This window comes from Pelobates fuscus, chromosome 12 (genome assembly GCF_036172605.1).
Source record: "Pelobates fuscus isolate aPelFus1 chromosome 12, aPelFus1.pri, whole genome shotgun sequence".
Classification (NCBI taxonomy): Eukaryota; Metazoa; Chordata; class Amphibia; order Anura; family Pelobatidae; genus Pelobates; species Pelobates fuscus.
Window position 1 is genome coordinate 104674447 of NC_086328.1, and position 18632 is coordinate 104693078.

The 18632-nt window shown below is 44.1% G+C and overlaps 2 protein-coding genes across 2 annotated transcripts in view; both read right to left on the reverse strand.

Moving 5' to 3' along the window:
* Positions 1 to 18632, reverse strand: part of TMEM9B (TMEM9 domain family member B) — a 242560-nt gene that overhangs the window by 188051 nt on the left and 35877 nt on the right. The gene's annotated exons all lie outside the window — the stretch shown is intronic.
* Positions 1802 to 18150, reverse strand: C12H11orf16 (chromosome 12 C11orf16 homolog). Its single transcript, XM_063438867.1, has 8 exons — positions 17984 to 18150; positions 7948 to 8104; positions 7376 to 7598; positions 5803 to 6513; positions 4828 to 5006; positions 4210 to 4382; positions 3091 to 3340; positions 1802 to 2366 (listed from the first exon to the last, which is right to left on the reverse strand). The coding sequence occupies exons 1-8, from the start codon at positions 18145 to 18147 to the stop codon at positions 2253 to 2255; spliced, it is 1971 nt and encodes a 656-aa protein (XP_063294937.1). The 5' UTR covers positions 18148 to 18150; the 3' UTR covers positions 1802 to 2252.

Below are 18632 nucleotides of genomic sequence, written 5' to 3' on the forward strand. Positions count from 1 at the left end.
TTTTTTTAAGAGAGTGAGAGATATGTGGGAGAGACATGGATAGGAGCGAGGGAGAAATGGGGGTGGGGGGGAATAGACATAGATGGGAGGGTGGGAGATATGGGGAGAGACATGGATGGGAGGAAGGGAGAAATGGGGGGGATAGATAGGAAGGTGTGTGATATGGGAGGGAGGGAAGGAGACATGGTGTGGGGAGACATCCATATCTCCCAACCATCATCCTATCCATGTATCCTCTCCCCCATGTACCCCTCCCTCCTTAGAGGGAAGGGGACATGGGGGGGAGAGACACATGGATGGGAAGGAGAGGGACATGGGGGAGAGAGACACAGGGATGTGAGGGAGGAGGACATGGGGGGGAGAGACACATGGGGGGGGGGGGAGAGATGGATGGTGGGAGATAGAAATGGAAGTGGGGATGGATACATAGAGGAGAGGGGTGGGAAAGACCTGGTAGGCAAGGATACATGGATAGGAGGATGGTTGGGAGACATGGATGGAAGGTGGGGAGGGAGACAGGGGAGAGACTATAAGTAACTCCCAAATGCAGCCTCTCTACCCCACTACAGTCTCCCCCAATCTCCCCTACTACAGCCCCTGCCCTTCCCATTACTGCATCTATCCCTCTCACTACAGCCTCTATTGCCTCCACTTGCAGCCCCTAACTCCCCTTTTACACTCCATACCCCCACTATCGCCCCTAACTCCCCCATTTGCACCCCATTCCCTGATTATTGTCCTTACCTCCCACTACAGTCCCATATCCTCCCAACTACAGCCCCTTTCCCCAATTGCAGCAATCCACCTACTTAAGCCCCTAACCCTCCTAATACAGCCCTTGTCCCCCACTACATTTCCTAACCCCCCATTTATAACTCATACCCCACGCTACTGCCCCTGTCCCTCCATTAAAGTCCCTAACTCCTAAATTACAGCCTCTATCAGCCCCACTACAACCAACTACCAGTGCCCCTCCTGAGATTAGGCTCTGGATTCGTCCCTGCCACGTCAGCCACTCCGGGTAGACACTGGGCTCTGGAGAAACCAAGTGACAGACGTAGTGAGAGAATGACAGTGCACGTCTGTAAAGTCCGCCTACCGAGTAGCTTGTGAAGCTGCCTCTTTGAAATTAGGTGGTCACCTCCATGAAATAATATTTTGTATGTTGGGATGTCTGTTAGTGATGAGAGTTGCAGCCTGGTATGGCACAGCCATGGTTTTAAATGAGAGGTTAAGCAGATCTTGTAAATGATCTGCTGCCCCGTCATCAGTGCTGGAGCCACACTTTGTGATTCCTTTAGAGACATTTCTAGAGATAGTTTGCGTGCGACTGATCTGCGGGATCACTGAGTATCCATCTCTCCGACTCCTAGCCGGGATTTATTGAGTAACGAGAAGAGAGATTAATAGATAATTTGCCTGCTCCGGCCTAAATTGTACAAGTCTTTTGTTACTTAACCCCTTAAGGACCAAACTTCTGGAATAAAAGGGAATCATGACATGTCACACATGTCATGTGTCCTTAAGGGGTTAAACTTCAGTGAATAAGGTCCATGAGATTTACTTGCCGAAACAGAGAATTGTAATACATGTAAAACTGATGTCAAAATAGCTGGTTTGGAAAAATGATTGTCACAATTTGGCCATTTTTGGGGCTACATTTTGTATTTCGGATTTACCACAATTCTGTGATTTAGACAGTTGACTCCCACTCCCCCTTCCATCCAAAACCGACACAAATCTTCAAACCAAAATATTTTATTTGTGATCGTTTCTAATGGTGAATAGACATTTGTAGATTGCAAGCTCCTTTGTTTCTGTATATAGCGCATGTTCATGCCGTTGTACAACGCTGTAGTTTCTGTTTGATGTTTTATAAATACATGAAACTGGTGGTACACATGACCTCACATTGAAATGAATTAATTTAGAGATGGATTCTGATCTCCTAGGATCTGAGGTCCACTTCTAGTATAGTGATAGCAAACAGGACCAAACTTAGACGAGTCTCATCATTTCGCCCAGAGCTCAGCTGGCTGACTAATGGTTGATTCATCTGCGCCTTTATTAACTCACCTGTGATTCGGCCATTACACCCCATGTTTTAAATTATTTGAAATCAATGGAACTGGGGCTAATGAAATAGAAAATAAAACTTATATAATTAAAACACGTAATTTAGAAAGGTGGCTGTTGGGGCAGGAATCCTGGGGAGAGGAGCGGGGACCATTAATCACACACTAGTCGGGTCATTAATCCTCGATATACTGGACTTTGCGATTTCCACTCTTCCTTTTTGTTTCTGTTTGAAACACTTTGTCTGCCACCTCTTTATAGTGTTTGTTAACTTTCATTCTCTGTGCGTCCTGTGATTTGAAGAAAAAGCAATTAAATTAGTCGTTTGTTTCATTCAGGTGTTCCATCAAAAGCTGCGTTTACACATGAAATACACAAAAATGTAACTTACAAATAACTACTTTGGCAATGTGCTACTACTGGAGAATCTGCCTAACACTAAAAACCAATATATACATGTTTGACCCTATGGGAAAAATCCACACAGGAGAGCAATAATGGCTAAAAAAACAGCCATTTAAAACCCCATTGAATGAACACGCTCCATCTCTTCTGTCGCCAATACATTGCTGACAAATTATCTGCTGTTTTATGGGAAGTGTCCCGGAAATAACCTGGTGCTGTGTAATTGCTAATGCTGCAGGTGAAATCTCTTCTCTGCAAGTCTAAATGGGTGACTTCTTGTCCTTTGTACAGTCCTATAAATGAAGAGGTTGCCAGAGAGCTGTTTTGTATTGCCCCTGTATATATTGTGTAAAGGTTACCATATCCTCTGAGTCACTTTATTTTTTACTTTATCTTCATAATTTAAATCATCTATTCCCCTTATTAATTTTGTAGCCCACCTCTGAACTTTTTCTGCTTCCCTAACATCCTGAAGTTTCTAGAATTTTCAACTATTTTGCCTACAATTTTTCTCTACAGTTCCCAATTCAGTAAATAAACTCCACATACCTCTGGTTAAAATCCCTGTTGCCTCGGGGGAGTGGACATTATGTGTAAAGGTTATCTTACCATGTGTTCTATCTCCTTCTGTTCATTGGCTGCACATTTATCGAATTCTCTCTGATCGATCTTTTCCCGCACACTCCGCAGGTGATCGAGTCTGCGCTGCTCCTTCAGTTTATCCTCCGCTGCAATAGTCTGCATGCGCACACTGTTTCTCTCACGCGCAGCTTTCTTGGCGGTGATATTCTGCGTTTTCTTAGCTGCCTGCTCTTTCACCTTCACATCCTCGTTTTTCAGACGTTGCAAAGTCTTGTGCCTTAAACACAAAGCCAGGAATAGGACAGCAGTCATGCATCCAACACCCTGCACAAGGCATTATATATAAACTGCCCAGTGTTAAATTAATCCCCACGCTTTCATTCAAATATTTATTCCAGAATTTACTGTAAACTGGAACTTCACAGCAATAATAATTGAGCTGCAACAATTCAGGATATTTTGTTAAACATCTCTAACACACATCCCAAATTATCCTTTACTGCTTCTACTGGGAGGTTATTCCAGGTATCTACTACCCTTTCTATGTCACTGTTTAGCTTTTACCGCTCCCACTGGAAGGCTATTCCAAGTATCTACTACCCTTTCTATATCCTTGTTAGCCTTTACTGCTTCCACTGGAAGGCTTATCCAGGTATCTACTACCCTTTCTCTATTACTGATAGCCTTCACGGCTTCCCATGGAAGGCTAGTCCAGGTATCAGACGAAACGCATAGAACCCTGAGTAAGGTCTCCATGGAGGACGAAACGCATAGGACTGTTCTTGTTGTTTTTTAATTTATTTGTTTTAATATATGCCAATAAATAATTTTGTACTTCAATTTACACTTGTAGTTCCTGACATTCCTGGCTTCCAGATTGGAACCACCACCAGGAGTGGGCTATACCCCCTATAACTACAGGGGAGGCAACATGAAAACTTTATCGCATCAAATTTGTGAGTGCAGCCATTACATGTCTTGCTATCAGAGGCTATAACCGTATTATACAATGTTTAGTTTTATTTATCTGTTTTAGTGATATCAGCTGGATCCCTACATTTTGTATTTTGTTTATATCTACTACTCCCGCTATGAAGTGGCAGTTATTATCACCAATTGAGAGAAGAGCAGTATTAGCTCCTTCACCTGTGAACCTCTTGAGTTTCGCAGTATTTTTGGTCAGCACTTTGTGCCCTGTCTTCTTCCCATTCCCGGTGCTTCATTATTTGCTCTCTCCGTTTTTCCGCAATAAATTGTTTTTTGTGCAATTTGTCAACTTCTGATTCACCGAGACGTTCTGCGACAGGCGGAGCTTGTTTCTGTAAAATGCAATATTGTCAGTTCGTTAATAAATCACTAATATTATTGGTAAACCTTTAAATATGCCGGATGTGTGTGAGGAGGCTTCTTCAATATACACTGGGTCATCTAAAGGGAAAATTTAAAGTAAATTTAAAATTTAAGGTAAAAAAAGCCGAACTGGAAAAATTCTCGAAGTCCGCTATGCTTTCATCTCGGCTACTCTGGCCTTAAATTTGAAATTGACTTTGAAATCTCAGTTTAGTGAATAACCGGAACAGATTAGTAGTCAGCTCAGAGTGATTCTGACGCATCGTGCTTAAACTGGAGCAATCGCTATGGATACCAAATGGAATGCACCTGCTGATTGCTCTGATTTTAGCACTTTGTTCCAGAATTGCTCCATATAAAAGTTTCTGTCGCCTTTCATCTCACCAGTTCGTGTAGTTTTTAATGTTTACGTACAGCATCCGATGGGTTGAAATCTTTGTGAGCAAGAACATCTTTCACCGTAAGTCTTCTGACTGGGGAATCCACAATCGTTTCAAACAAAGAGCTCTGATTGGCTGAACCTGTAACGTCCGGCCAAGACACACAGGAATTCGATTGAGAAGCCGCACTTTTTGATTTGCTCACAGTATTTCCTAAAAATGAGGGCATAAGACATTGAGAGTAAATCTCCAACACTGATTGAGAGAGACTCTGTTATCCTCATTGCAGAACTCTGGCTGTGCATTATAGGAGTTTGGATTCCCAGAGTAAGTCTATTAATCGTGTGGTCTATGTCAAAATTGACTTTTCTGGTTTAAGTTTTCTAAGCAACAAATTCTTCGACTGTTTTTTAGAAAATGAGAAAAGAAAAATCATAAAATACGTTCTAAATGGGCAGAATATCCTCAGCATTTTATCACCGGGACCCGGCGAAATGTCCTGCTAAAATAGTTTAATGGCAAAAGCTGATTTATAGGGCGTTTCTGGATTCAATTGAAAAAAGTTGCTAAAAAGATTGAAACAATAATGACATTAATGAGTTTCATGGGATTTATAAGAAGAAGCGTGGTAGCTGTGGCCTGTCACTGTTTAAAGTACACTCTGTTGAGTTCAGATGCTACATGAGGGTTATGATGTTACTGTTGTCATATGAACAATGTCAAGATTAATTCTGCGTTAATGATTGTTATTGTTTCCCATAAGTGACTCCCCCCCTCCTCCCCTCCTGCTTTCTGTATCCTGGAAAACAATAAAAATTGTCAAATTGAAAAAAGCCAAACAGTGCACTCTGTTGACCACTGTGCCAATAAAGCCTTTAGAATTTTTACCTGCAATCTATTAATCAGAACCTTTCCGTGTGTACACACAGTTTGGATGTTGAGTAAGCTGTATATTGTATCTTAGCCCTGGGGTTTGATGTGTTCTCATTCCTCGTAAAAATGGAATTACCTGGTTTCCGGTAAAAAGGTTCCGGCTGACTGTGTCTCCAGTATTTCCAATCAGGACGTTGATTAATGTCCTCTCTTGGCTTGTCCCACAGGCTAGAGTCCGTATTCACTCCACTGTCCACCATCGTACTCTGTGTAGTCTTTGACAGCCATGTTTCTCGGTCACTGTCTTCATCATTATCACTGTGGTTGTCATAGTCGTCATCATCATCAAGAGATTTGTCATCTTCAGACTCCGAAGACTTTGAGTTTTTATAGGACTTTTCTTTCCGTCTTGTGGTTAAGTGGATGCTGTCCCGATTTTCCTGCTCCTTCCTGCTTTGTACATACACGGTGGCCGTGGGTGTAAGTGGCCACCAGTCCTGGCATTTGGGGTCATAACAGCATGTGCACCCTGCATGTTTGGGATAACAGCAGCAAGAACAATGCTGTTGCAGGTGGTGGGGATAGGTGTGGCTGTGATGCCAGCTGTGTTTTTGGAGATGGCTGGCAGGGCACAGGTTAGTGGGCACCGAGTTGAACCTGTCTGTGAACACGTACGTAGTGCTGTTTGGGATACTCTCCTGGAGCTTTTGTCCACTTGTGATGGGTTGGTGCAGCCGGTCCATGATTCGTTTATACACAGAGGGAGAGATCCACACGGCAACACCAAGAGGAACCCGTTTCTTCTTACCATTCCAAAAACTAACCGTCAGTTCTTCATCTTCACCGGCTAAAAAAATTTGAGTGGAAAAATTTAACTATTTACACACACATATATCTCTACATGGAGAATGCCTAGCGGTGAACCGTGTATTACGGCAAAATAATGCCATCAGAGTGTTGGTTCTTTAATTCAATTTTGCTGAAAGCTAGTAATGTGACGGCAGAATGTGATGGCAGATAAGAACCATTCGGCCCATCTAGTCTGCCCAATTTTCTAAATACTTTCATTAGTCCCTGGCCTTATCTTATAGTTAGGATAGCCTTATGCCTATCCCACGCATGCTTAAACTCCTTTACTGTGTTAACCTCTACCACTTCAACTGGTAGGCTATTCCCTGCATCCACTACCCTCTCAGTAAAGTAATACTTCCGGATGTTATTTTTAAACCTTTGCCCCTCTAATTTAAGACTATGTCCTCTGGTTGTGGTAGTTTTTCTTCTTTTAAATATAGTCTCCTCCTTTACTGTGTTGATTCCCTTTATGTATTTAAATGTTTCTATCATATCCCCCCTGTCTCGTCTTTCCTCCAAGCTATACATGTTAAGATCCTTTAACCTTTCCTGGTAAGTTTTATCCTGCAATCCATGAACCAGTTTAGTAGCCCTTCTCTGAACTCTCTCTAAAGTATCAATATCCTTCTGAAGATTCAGTCTCCAGTACTGTGTACAATACTCTAAGTGAGGTCTCACCAGTGTTCTGTACAATGGCATGAGCACTTCCCTCTTTCTACTGCTTATACCTCTCCCTATACAACCAAGCCTACTGCTAGCATTTCCTGCTGCTCTATTACATTGTCTGCCTACCTTTAATACCACAACAAGAGTCAGGCTAACGTGGGATATCACAGCTTGGTCATCAAACAACTTACTTCGGAGAGGATCCCGAGTCTCTACACCCAGTGTAACGATTCCTGGTCCATATCTCACTTGTTCTGGTTCCCAGGGAGCTAACACGGTATCTCCGGGAAGAATGCAATGTCTCAGCGCATCGAAGTACTGGATCATATCATTCGCCTCTGTCTTCTGCAGGGTCGTGGGGTATCGTTCACTCACCGGCCTATTAAACTCGATTAGAAACACTCCTGGTTCTTCCTGTACAGATATCAAAAACTAATCAGGGCCCAGCTTAACATAGCTAAAATGTAAAACACATTCCACAACACGAGCCAACTACAATATATGTGATCATCCTTCTTCAGGCCTGGCCACTGATTCTCTGTTTCTACCAAGTAATATGGCCTTCCTCAGATTTGACTTCAGATTAGCTGTGTCTCCTGACTGATATATATAGTGATAAATATTTTTAGATTACTGTGATTTATTGTATCTTGTCCATTTTTCTCTGAGAATGGATTAGGGTCTCAGACTCTGCTTTCATAGGATCACAATTGATTTATTGATTGATTCATTGATTACATTGTGCTCAGGAAGAATATTTCACCTCTTGTTTTACTGTCGCCAGGTAGTAAAACCCATCGCGCTGTCTCCGTGCCAGTACCACTGTGTGCGGCGTTAATGATCTCACGCAGGAAAACAAATTCTCGACATTCCCACAGGGTATGCTTCCAACGTGGGGAAAATGGATTCCACACAAACACCTTGGAAAAATTAAAAAACTTTCCTGAAACACACTATTTATACAATGTACCGTCACACAATGTCTTCCCCACAATATAATACAAAAAATGATACTGCACTCAAAATAAGGCAAAAATTAGTACGTATTTAATCATAGATAATGAGACAATTTCATATATATACACAAAAAAAATGAAAAAAATGGATACTATATATGACAAGTATCCTATGGCAACCAATGTAATGTCATGTAAAAAAAAAACACTATCCTTACAAGAGTTTGAATTCATATCGGTATTCAAAAGTTAAATTCATATAGTTATAATAGACGTTGTAGTGGTGTGAAAAATTCTCAATCTGGGATATAGACCAATATGGACAGGTAAGTATATACAGTATATACAATATATACAATAATGGCAAAAAATGAAAGAAAATAGAAAAAAGTGAAAAAATTGAAAAAATGAGAAAAAATGAAAAAAGAGAGAAAAATAAGTGAAAAAAAGAGAGAAAAAATGTATATACAGTCACCAGTGTGTACACACTATTGCATCACAGGGCGCAGCCCATTTATCTGACGCAAGAGTCGACATTCTGGAATATACCTGACCCGGACCGGTTAAAGACTCACCCAAAACTTACCAAGAACTTACCAAGTATCGACTAAATTCATCATCACCAAGTAACAGCAACAGAGGGGAACAGTGTGCAATCAATAACGAGGACAGTCATATTTGGGACTGGATGTTTTCCTTTTTTCAGCAGAACATACTGGTGAGATCGATCCATATGCAATAGTGTGTACACACTGGTGACTGTATATACATTTTTTCTCTCTTTTTTTCACTTATTTTTCTCTCTTTTTTCATTTTTTCTCATTTTTTCAATTTTTTCACTTTTTTCTATTTTCTTTCATTTTTTGCCATTATTGTATATATTGTATATACTGTATATACTTACCTGTCCATATTGGTCTATATCCCAGATTGAGAATTTTTCACACCACTACAACGTCTATTATAACTATATGAATTTAACTTTTGAATACCGATATGAATTCAAACTCTTGTAAGGATATTGTGTTTTTTTTACATGACATTACATTGGTTGCCATAGGATACTTGTCATATATAGTATCCATTTTTTTCATTTTTTTTGTGTATATATATGAAATTGTCTCATTATCTATGATTAAATACGTACTAATTTTTGCCTTATTTTGAGTGCAGTATCATTTTTTGTATTATATTATTTGAAGGCTAAGGGGCCACCTTGATATTTTTCACCAATACAGATATAAGAGTGCCTGTACATTGAGATTTTTTCCCCACAATATAATTCTAGCTTTTTTTCACACAAACTAAACGTGGAGAATTCAAAAAGTGCTAATTTTTGCTCAAAAAAAATATTACTTTACTGAGAGGGCAGTGGATGCATGGAATAGCCTTCCAGCTGAAGTGGTAGAGGTTAACACAGTAAAGGATTTTAAGCATGTTGGTATAGGCATAAGGCTATCCTAACTATAAGATAAGGCCAGAGACTAATGAAAGTATACAGAAATTGGGCAGACTAGATGGGCCAAATGGTTCTTATCTGCCGCCACATTCTATGTTTCCATGTTTCTAAAATAACCATAATTAAATATTACTTCAGCTGAAATTTTTTTACAGTTTGCCATTTTTGACCTAAAATTTTCAATTCTCTAGAATTTACAATAAGAAAGTCTGGATCAATCTACACACAGTAATATTAAATGCTAAATCCAGGTTATATAACATGGTGTAAGGCTGTGTTATAAATATAGATTTTATTAAAGGACACGGAGGCTCATATTAGGCTTTATCTCTTTCTTTATTCCTCAGCAGCAAAGAAAGGATATTGATATTTTTTAATATAGCAATAACAAAAAAAACACAAATACCCCTAAGGGTTAACCATGTAACATTCCATATCTGTTAACCAATCGGATCAGTCCTTGTACTATGTCCCTTCATGTGACCTAATCTACTTCCTCTTTCTTTGCTGCTGCCTCAGCTAAGTACCACATAATTTTTAAGCTCTGACAAATTGTTATATTTACTGTGCCTTTACTGTACTTTTAATGTTTAAATTTTGCCTTTTAATGTGATTGTCTATCACTTGTGTTTTTTTTTCTGTGTTTGCTCCATCTGTCCTCCGTGCAGGGTACTTGCCTCTCCCTTGGGGCAAGCCACATCCTGCACTGCCTTTTCGGGTTGTTTATAACCCGTTTTTTCCCATCACTATCCACCGAGTGGGGGACGCTCTCGGGACCCCGAGGCATCCCCCTCCCGCCCCCCCCTCACCTCCCCGGGTCGGAACGAGTCTCTTAGCCGCCAGACGGTCGGCTATTACTCTGACCGCCACTCAGACCGCCCGCGCATGCGCAGTGCGCTCTCGCGCATCGCGGCGGCCATCTTGGGGTTGGCAAAATTTGCCGCTCTTTTCGCTCGCGCCATTCTGTCAGGGAGGGGCGCGAGCTGATTGGCTAGGGGTGTTGTCAGGCAGCTTACCGGTGCCCCCAGGAGTCATTCCTGAGGGAACACTCGGTAAGCTACCATATTATTTGTGCCATTTAGCGAATTTGTGCCTTAATAGCCTGTGCCTTGCCATAGCTGCCTGTATACTTGTATACAGCGTTCAGCCAATTAGTTTGGAATACATAAACCACTGCAGTGGTGTCAGTGTGCATCTGTCCGTTGGTGACAGTTCTGCTGTTAGTACATTATTGTATAAAATTACTGTGACATATCCTGGCCAGTATGCAGTCCCCTGCTGATAAACTGACTGTCACCCCCCCCACTTCTACTAAGCGTAATACAGCAGCCCAGTCTACAGACACTGCTGCCACTGGGGGATTTGGGGATGCACCCCAGGAGCACGTAGACTCAGAGGAGTTCCAGGCGCTCCTGGATGCTACTATGAAGAAGTCAGTGACACAGGCCATATATAATGCCATGGGGGTGATGTCGGACACCCTGTCCCACTCTATCTCCTCCGCTATAAGGGCATCCAGCCAACACCCGGGCTCTGCACCCCCTATATCCTCTGATAGCAAGCCAGTGGTCCCTAGCGGCCGCAAGGCGACTTGCAAATCGCACCATCTACCAGGTGCTGCCTCCAAATCTAGTAAGACGGACAGGTTGCGCCCTGTTGAGACTGATGACGTGGTGCTCCCACGGAAAAGAGCCCCCCACCGGGCAAAAACGGTGCGGAGTTGGAAGAGGGCAAAAGCCCTACTTGATTCGTCCGACTCTGATTCGGACTCAGAGGAGGTATCAGATGGGTCCGATAACATCGACCCAGTCGACTCAGATGACTCATCCCCCGAACGCGGCGAAGCCGCGCCTCAAGCGCTGGACGCTGAGCAAGAGACGGAGGAATCCGCTGTGTTAGACCCCCAAGGGGAACCCCTCTTTGACCCTGACACCTTGCACAATCCGCGCTCAGCGGACTGGTACCCCACAAACCATGTGGCTATTTACATAGCGACCAGGGTGAGGAAACCCCTCGACAAGGCCACAAGGAACAAACTGAGGGCGGAATGCCCACGCCCCACTGTCCCAGACATGGCCTGCGCGACCCCCGAGGTGGATCCCAAGATCGCCCAGTTCCTGGGTAAGTCAGGATGGAGGGCCAAAAAGGGATTGGATTACTCCCTTAAGCATTGCCAGGACAAGACCCTGGACATACTCGGGCCTATAACTAAAATCTTCGACATGGTCGAAGCAGCCCTTACGGGGGGGACCCCAATAGACCTAATGGCCATCCGAGGATGGATTCAGAGGGGCATATGCCTGATTGGAAATGCCAACACCGCGTTGGCCACAGAACGGCGTAAAGCCATATTAATGAAGATTGAGCCAAAGCTAGTACACCTGGCAATCTCCGAGCCTGGCACACAGGCAAAAGGTCTCTTATTCGGTGACGATTTTGTTAAAACCCTGGGCAATTACGTCAGCACGTTTACGGCACTGGATAAGGCACAACATAATATGAAGCGAGTGTTCTCGCATAAGGTTTTTGGTGGGGCCGGCAGACAGCGGGGCCGTCTGTCCGGCCGCCCCTCCCGGACTCCGTTCCGGGGCTATCGAGGCTCCGCCACAACACGTTTCCACCCGCCCGAACCAAGGACACAATCACCGTTCTTCCCGACCAGGGGCAGGTCATGGCACCCACGTGGAACCAGGGGATCCTCCTATGGCCGCCGGCCTTATGGTGAGTCACTTCTCTTTACACACCCATTCCGTATCACAGGTGGGGGGCAGATTGTTTCATTTTCAAGAGGCCTGGCACAACCTAACCTCAGATGCCTGGGTCCTAGAGACCATTCGCGGCTACCACATCGAATTCACACAGCAACCAATCCAACTCTCACTGCCACATCGGATTGTCTTTTCCACACGAGACAAACATCTGGTGTCAAAAGAGATTCGCACACTAGAGGAGAAGGGTGCGATATACAAAGTCTCACCTACCGCCCCCGGGTTCCTAAGCAACATCTTCCTAGTACCCAAGAAAGGTGGGGGCACCAGACCAGTAATAAACCTACGGCCGCTCAACGCCTTTGTCACATACCATCACTTCAAGATGGAAGGGATACACTGCCTACGGGACTTGCTACGATTGGGAGACTGGATGGTAAAATTGGACCTCCAAGACGCATACCTCACGATACCGATTGCCGAGGAATGTCACCACCTACTTCAATTCCGATGGGAACAGACTATGTGGCGCTTCCGCTGCCTCCCTTTCGGCCTGTCCTCAGCCCCGTGGTGCTTCACCAAGCTGCTGAAGCCGGTGGTCGCTCTCCTTCGCAGCAGAGGTGTACGACTCATCATATACCTCGACGACATGCTGATCATGGCCCAGGACACCCAACTCCTGACCCAACATCTATCCTGGGCGTTAACACTTTTGCAAAATCTGGGTTTCCTAATCAATTGGGACAAATCGATCCTGCAACCCTCCCACTCGATCGAGTTCCTGGGCTTCGATATAGACGCAATCCAAGGAACACTCAGTCTACCTACCAAGAAGGTAAAACTTATCAAGAAGGAAATCCGGAGGACGTTGACACGACCGGTCCTAACCCTCCGACAACTAGCCAGGATAATTGGACTGTTAGCCGCCTCTATACAAGCGATCTTCCCAGGACCACTACACTACAGATCCCTGCAACAACTCAAAACCACCCACCTACACTTGGGTCAATCCTATTCCGATTCTATACCTCTAGACTGCGCGGCAAAAGAGGAGCTGGCATGGTGGCTTCAACACATGGAAGCATGGAATGGCAGGGCAATCTTCGGAACAACTCCGGATCTCGTCATAGAATCCGACGCGAGCAGACTGGGATGGGGAGCTCGTTGTGGTCCTACCTCTACAGGTGGAAAATGGTCTTCAGAAGAAAAAGAACTCCACATCAACGGTTTGGAACTTCTAGCCGGGTCATTTGCCCTCCGGAGTCTCCTCGGACACACGACCGATTGCTCCATACTTCTGCGCATGGACAATATATCGGCCGTTCGCTACATCAACCACCTGGGTGGCACGAGATCCGCAACACTCACAAATCTAGCGAAAGAATTTTGGTATTTCTGCCTGAGTCGCAACATATCAGTACAGGCGGAATACCTCCCAGGTCTCTCAAACACCGTAGCGGATTGGAATTCCAGACACCTAAGAGACAACAGCGCCTGGAGACTGAATCGCACAACATTCCAGAGGCTTCACCAACTCTGGGGACCTATGCACATCGACCTTTTTGCCTCCCGGCTGAATGCTCAACTTCCCTCATTCTTCAGCTGGAGACCGGACCCAGACGCCACGGCAGTGGATGCCTTCCTACAAAATTGGCCGAACAACAGGCTATACGCCTTTCCTCCTTTCTCACTCATAGCGCGAACTCTCCTACACCTACAGCGCTCCCGAACATCGTTGGTATTAATAACGCCATTTTGGACGGCACAGCCATGGTTCCCTTCACTCATGGAAATGTCGATCGACCTTCCCCGATTGATCCCTGGAGGCACGGAATTATTGTCAGACCCCGATGGGAACTCTCACCCACTCCTAGTGCAAGGCCATCTCAGACTCATAGCATGGCTCCTCTCAGGGGACCCTGGTCCGTGCCAAACGTTTCACAAGCAACTTTGGACTTATTGGCAGGAGCTTGGGCCCCAGGGACAAGACGAGCCTATACTCATGCCTGGAACACATGGTATAGTTGGTGCGTGGAACAACACGTGGATCCCATATGTGCTCCTGTAAATCAGGTGCTGGGTTTCCTGACTACCCTTTACGAACAAGGTTTGGCATACCGCACCATAAACGTGTACAGGTCAGCGATTTCAGCTGGACACAACGGTTGGGAAGGCTCCCCGGCCGGGAAACATTTATTAATTTGTCGCCTATTACGAGGCATGAAATTTGCACGGCCACCACAACCTCGCTACACGACATTATGGGATGTGAATATGGTCCTTCGTCTGTTGCAAGACTGGCCTCCAAACTCAGACCTCACACTCAAACAAGTGTCAGCAAAATTAGCGATGCTCCTGTGCTTAATTTCCTGCAAGAGAGTATCAGACGTGCGGGCCCTGGATATCGATGCACGATCCTTCACCCCACATGGCGTTCTGTTTACGATTACCAGACGTACGAAGTCGAAAATCACTTCAGTCTTCTACCCCTCCTTTCCTCACAACACTAACCTCTGCCCGGTGGCATGTCTGCGGGAATACGAACTACGGACCCAGTCATTCCGGAACCCAACAACACCGGACCTGTTCTTGGCAGTGAGGAAACCTCATCATCCAGTATCCACAGGAACTCTGGCACGATGGGTGAAAGGGATAATGTCAGCTGCTCACATCGACACATCAGTTTATGGAGCACACTCTACTAGAGGTGCTATGGCTTCAAAAGCATTCTCCATCGGATGTAGACTGGAAGACCTCCTCCGCACAGCTGATTGGTCCAGAGAATCGACGTTCAAGGAATTTTACTTTCGTCCAACAGAACATATCTCGTCTATGGTCGTTTCACAGCTTTAAACTAGCCTAATATGAGCCTCCGTGTCCTTTAATAAAATTACCAGATTTTACTAATTACATGACGTAAAGTCATGATTTTATTAAGGACACGGAGGCGAGTATTAGCCCGCCCAATGAAAGGTAAGCAATACATGTAATTTCCCACCCAATTGCTCATAAACAGGTTGGAGTGGTTGACTGTTCAGATTCAAAGTTATATATAAGAATAATTGATGTAAATTGACAATCTAATGGAATGTTTCAGATATGAATGCTGTTTTAAAAAATGGATATCGCTTATATGCATGACAACGATATTCGAACATATTTTACCATATCTCTCTCTGTCTCCTACAGCTTAACACTGTGATGAAACAACCAGGATCATCCGCTATCTCCTAGTTTTATCGGAAGACTCATCGGAACCCTCTACCGGAGATTATCCAAGTTTGAGAAAAGTTTTCCTGTTGATGAGTTCAGCTTCGGCACCAGTCAGAAAGAGGAAGTAGATTAGGTCACATGAAGGGACATAGTACAAGGACTGATCCGATTGGTTAACAGATATGGAATGTTACATGGTTAACCCTTAGGGGTATTTGTGTTTTTTTTGTTATTGCTATATTAAAAAATATCAATATCCTTTCTTTGCTGCTGAGGAATAAAGAAAGAGATAAAGCCTAATACTCGCCTCCGTGTCCTTAATAAAATCATGACTTTACGTCATGTAATTAGTAAAATCTGGTAATTATCTTTTAATATATCTGTGTTTTTTGTTTTAATTTTGAAATCCGTGGAATTTTTATTCTTCCACGTGTCCCGTATGATCCTTCATTACTCTGCAGAGATACTTTAGGAAACTCTGAGGTGGACCCAACGCACGGTTATTTACAGTTTTTTATTACAAAGCTGTTTTAGAGTAAGAGATCCACACTGACATTTAGATGCTCTGTTTGTAGTTATTTGTATCATGCCAGCTAATCTATAGGCGACTCCCTATATATCTCTCATTCACAGAGCATGTCTATCTGTTGTTCCTTATCTCAGCTGCAGTGTCTATGGATACGCAGAGCTGTTTACTAACACAATACCCACCGACACAGACAATCTAAATCATTTTATTCCTGTGTCTGTGTTGTCAGCACAATGAGCTGATGGTATATTCCCATATATAAACCGGTTACCTCTCTATTAGGCTACAGTAGGTTACTTTGTTAACATAAGGCTGAGCTGGTATGTTATCTGTGTGTAAGGCTGTGTGTAAGGCATAAGCTACTGGTAGGTTGGCTGTGTACAAGGTTGGTATGTTGGGTGTGGACAAGGTTGGTAGGTTACCTGTGTACAAGGTTGGTAGTTTACCTGTGTACAAGGTTGGTAGGTTACCTGTGTACAAGGTTGGTAGGTTACCTGTGTACAAGGTTGGTAGGTTATCTGTGTACAAGGTTGGTAGGTTATCTGTGTACAAGGTTGGTAGGTTATCTGTGTACAAGGTTGGTAGGTTATCTGTGTACAAGGTTGGTAGGTTATCTGTGTACAAGGTTGGTAGGTTGGCTGTGTACAAGGCTGGTAGGTTACCTGTGTACAAGGTTAGTAGTTTACCTATGTATAAGGTTGGTAGTTTACCTGTGTACAAGGTTGGTAGGTTGGCTGTGCACAAGGTTGGTAGGTTACCTGTGTACAAGGTTGGTAGTTTACCTGTGTACAAGGTTGGTAGGTTGGCTGTGCACAAGGTTGGTAGGTTACCTGTGTACAAGGTTGGTAGTTTACCTGTGTACAAGGTTGGTATGTTGGCTGTGTACAAGGTTGGTATGTTGGCTGTGTACAAGGTTGGTATGTTGGCTGTGTACAAGGTTGGTAGTTTACCTGTGTACAAGGTTGGTAGTTTACCTGTGTACAAGGTTGGTAGTTTACCTGTGTACAAGGTTGGTAGTTTACCTGTGTACAAGGTTGGTAGTTTACCTGTGTACAAGGTTGGTATGTTGGCTGTGTACAAGGTTGGTAGTTTACCTGTGTACAAGGTTGGTATGTTGGCTGTGTACAAGGTTGGTATGTTGGCTGTGTACAAGGTTGGTAGATTACCTGTGTACAAGGTTGGTATGTTGGCTGTGTACAAGGTTGGTATGTTGGCTGTGTACAAGGTTGGTAGGTTACCTGTGTACAAGGTTGGTATGTTGGCTGTGTACAAGGTTGGTATGTTGGCTGTGTACAAGGTTGGTATGTTGGCTGTGTACAAGGTTGGTAGATTACCTGTGTACAAGGTTGGTATGTTGGCTGTGTACAAGGTTGGTATGTTGGCTGTGTACAAGGTTGGTAGGTTACCTGTGTACAAGGTTGGTATGTTGGCTGTGTACAAGGTTGGTAGATTACCTGTGTACAAGGTTGGTATGTTGGCTGTGTACAAGGTTGGTATGTTGGCTGTGTACAAGGTTGGTAGATTACCTGTGTACAAGGTTGGTATGTTGGCTGTGTACAAGGTTGGTAGGTTACCTGTGTACAAGGTTGGTATGTTGGCTGTGTACAAGGTTGGTATGTTGGCTGTGTACAAGGTTGGTATGTTGGCTGTGTACAAGGTTGGTAGGTTACCTGTGTACAAGGTTGGTATGTTGGCTGTGTACAAGGTTGGTATGTTGGCTGTGTACAAGGTTGGTAGATTACCTGTGTACAAGGTTGGTATGTTGGCTGTGTACAAGGTTGGTATGTTGGCTGTGTACAAGGTTGGTAGATTACCTGTGTACAAGGTTGGTATGTTGGCTGTGTACAAGGTTGGTAGGTTACCTGTGTACAAGGTTGGTATGTTGGCTGTGTACAAGGTTGGTATGTTGGCTGTGTACAAGGTTGGTAGTTTACCTGTGTGGGATTGAGTGGTGGCTCACACAGGAATGAGCAGTTACAGAGTATCTGCACTCCGGCTGTGGGTGTGTTATCAGACTGTGACATGAGTGTTCACTCAGCGGAGATGCCACACTGCAGTACTTGGAATCCATGCACAACGTCCTCACACAGTGATGCATTCTGAGTCCTGAGAATGAAATTTACATGTCAAGGGTTCGCGGAGTCTACCGCCATTTATATAAAGAGAGCTCACATTCAACTCTCTACTTAACTAAACAGAGTACCCACTTACCTCCTTACTTAATCCAACAGAGTACCCACTTACCTCCCCACTTAATCCAACAGAGTACCCACTCACCTCCCCACTTAATCCAACAGAGTACCTACTTTACCTCTTCACTCAACCCAACAGAGTACCCACTCACCTCCCCACTCACCCCATCAGAGCACCCACTTTACCTCCTCACTTAATCCAAAAGAGCATCCGCTGAACTCTCCATTCTCCTCAACAGAGCACCCCATCACCTCCCCACTCACCCCAAGAGAGTAATCACTCACCTCTCCACTCATCCTTACAGAGTACCCACTCACCTTAACAGAGCACCCATTCAACTCCACACTCAACCAGAGTACCCACTAACCTCCACACTCAACCCAACAGAAT

What these genes read in the sequence shown, in the direction of transcription:
- C12H11orf16 (XM_063438867.1), bottom strand. Translation starts at nt 18,147, where the DNA reads ATGCATCACTGTGTGAGGACGTTGTGCATGGATTCCAAGTACTGCAGT. An exon ending in CACCACTCAATCCCACACAG is followed by an intron (nt 8,105 to 17,983) that starts GTAAACTACCAA and finishes AATTTTTCCAAG; the next exon opens with GTGTTTGTGTGGAATCCATT. An exon ending in GACTCGGGATCCTCTCCGAA is followed by an intron (nt 6,514 to 7,375) that starts GTAAGTTGTTTG and finishes AAATTTTTTTAG; the next exon opens with CCGGTGAAGATGAAGAACTG.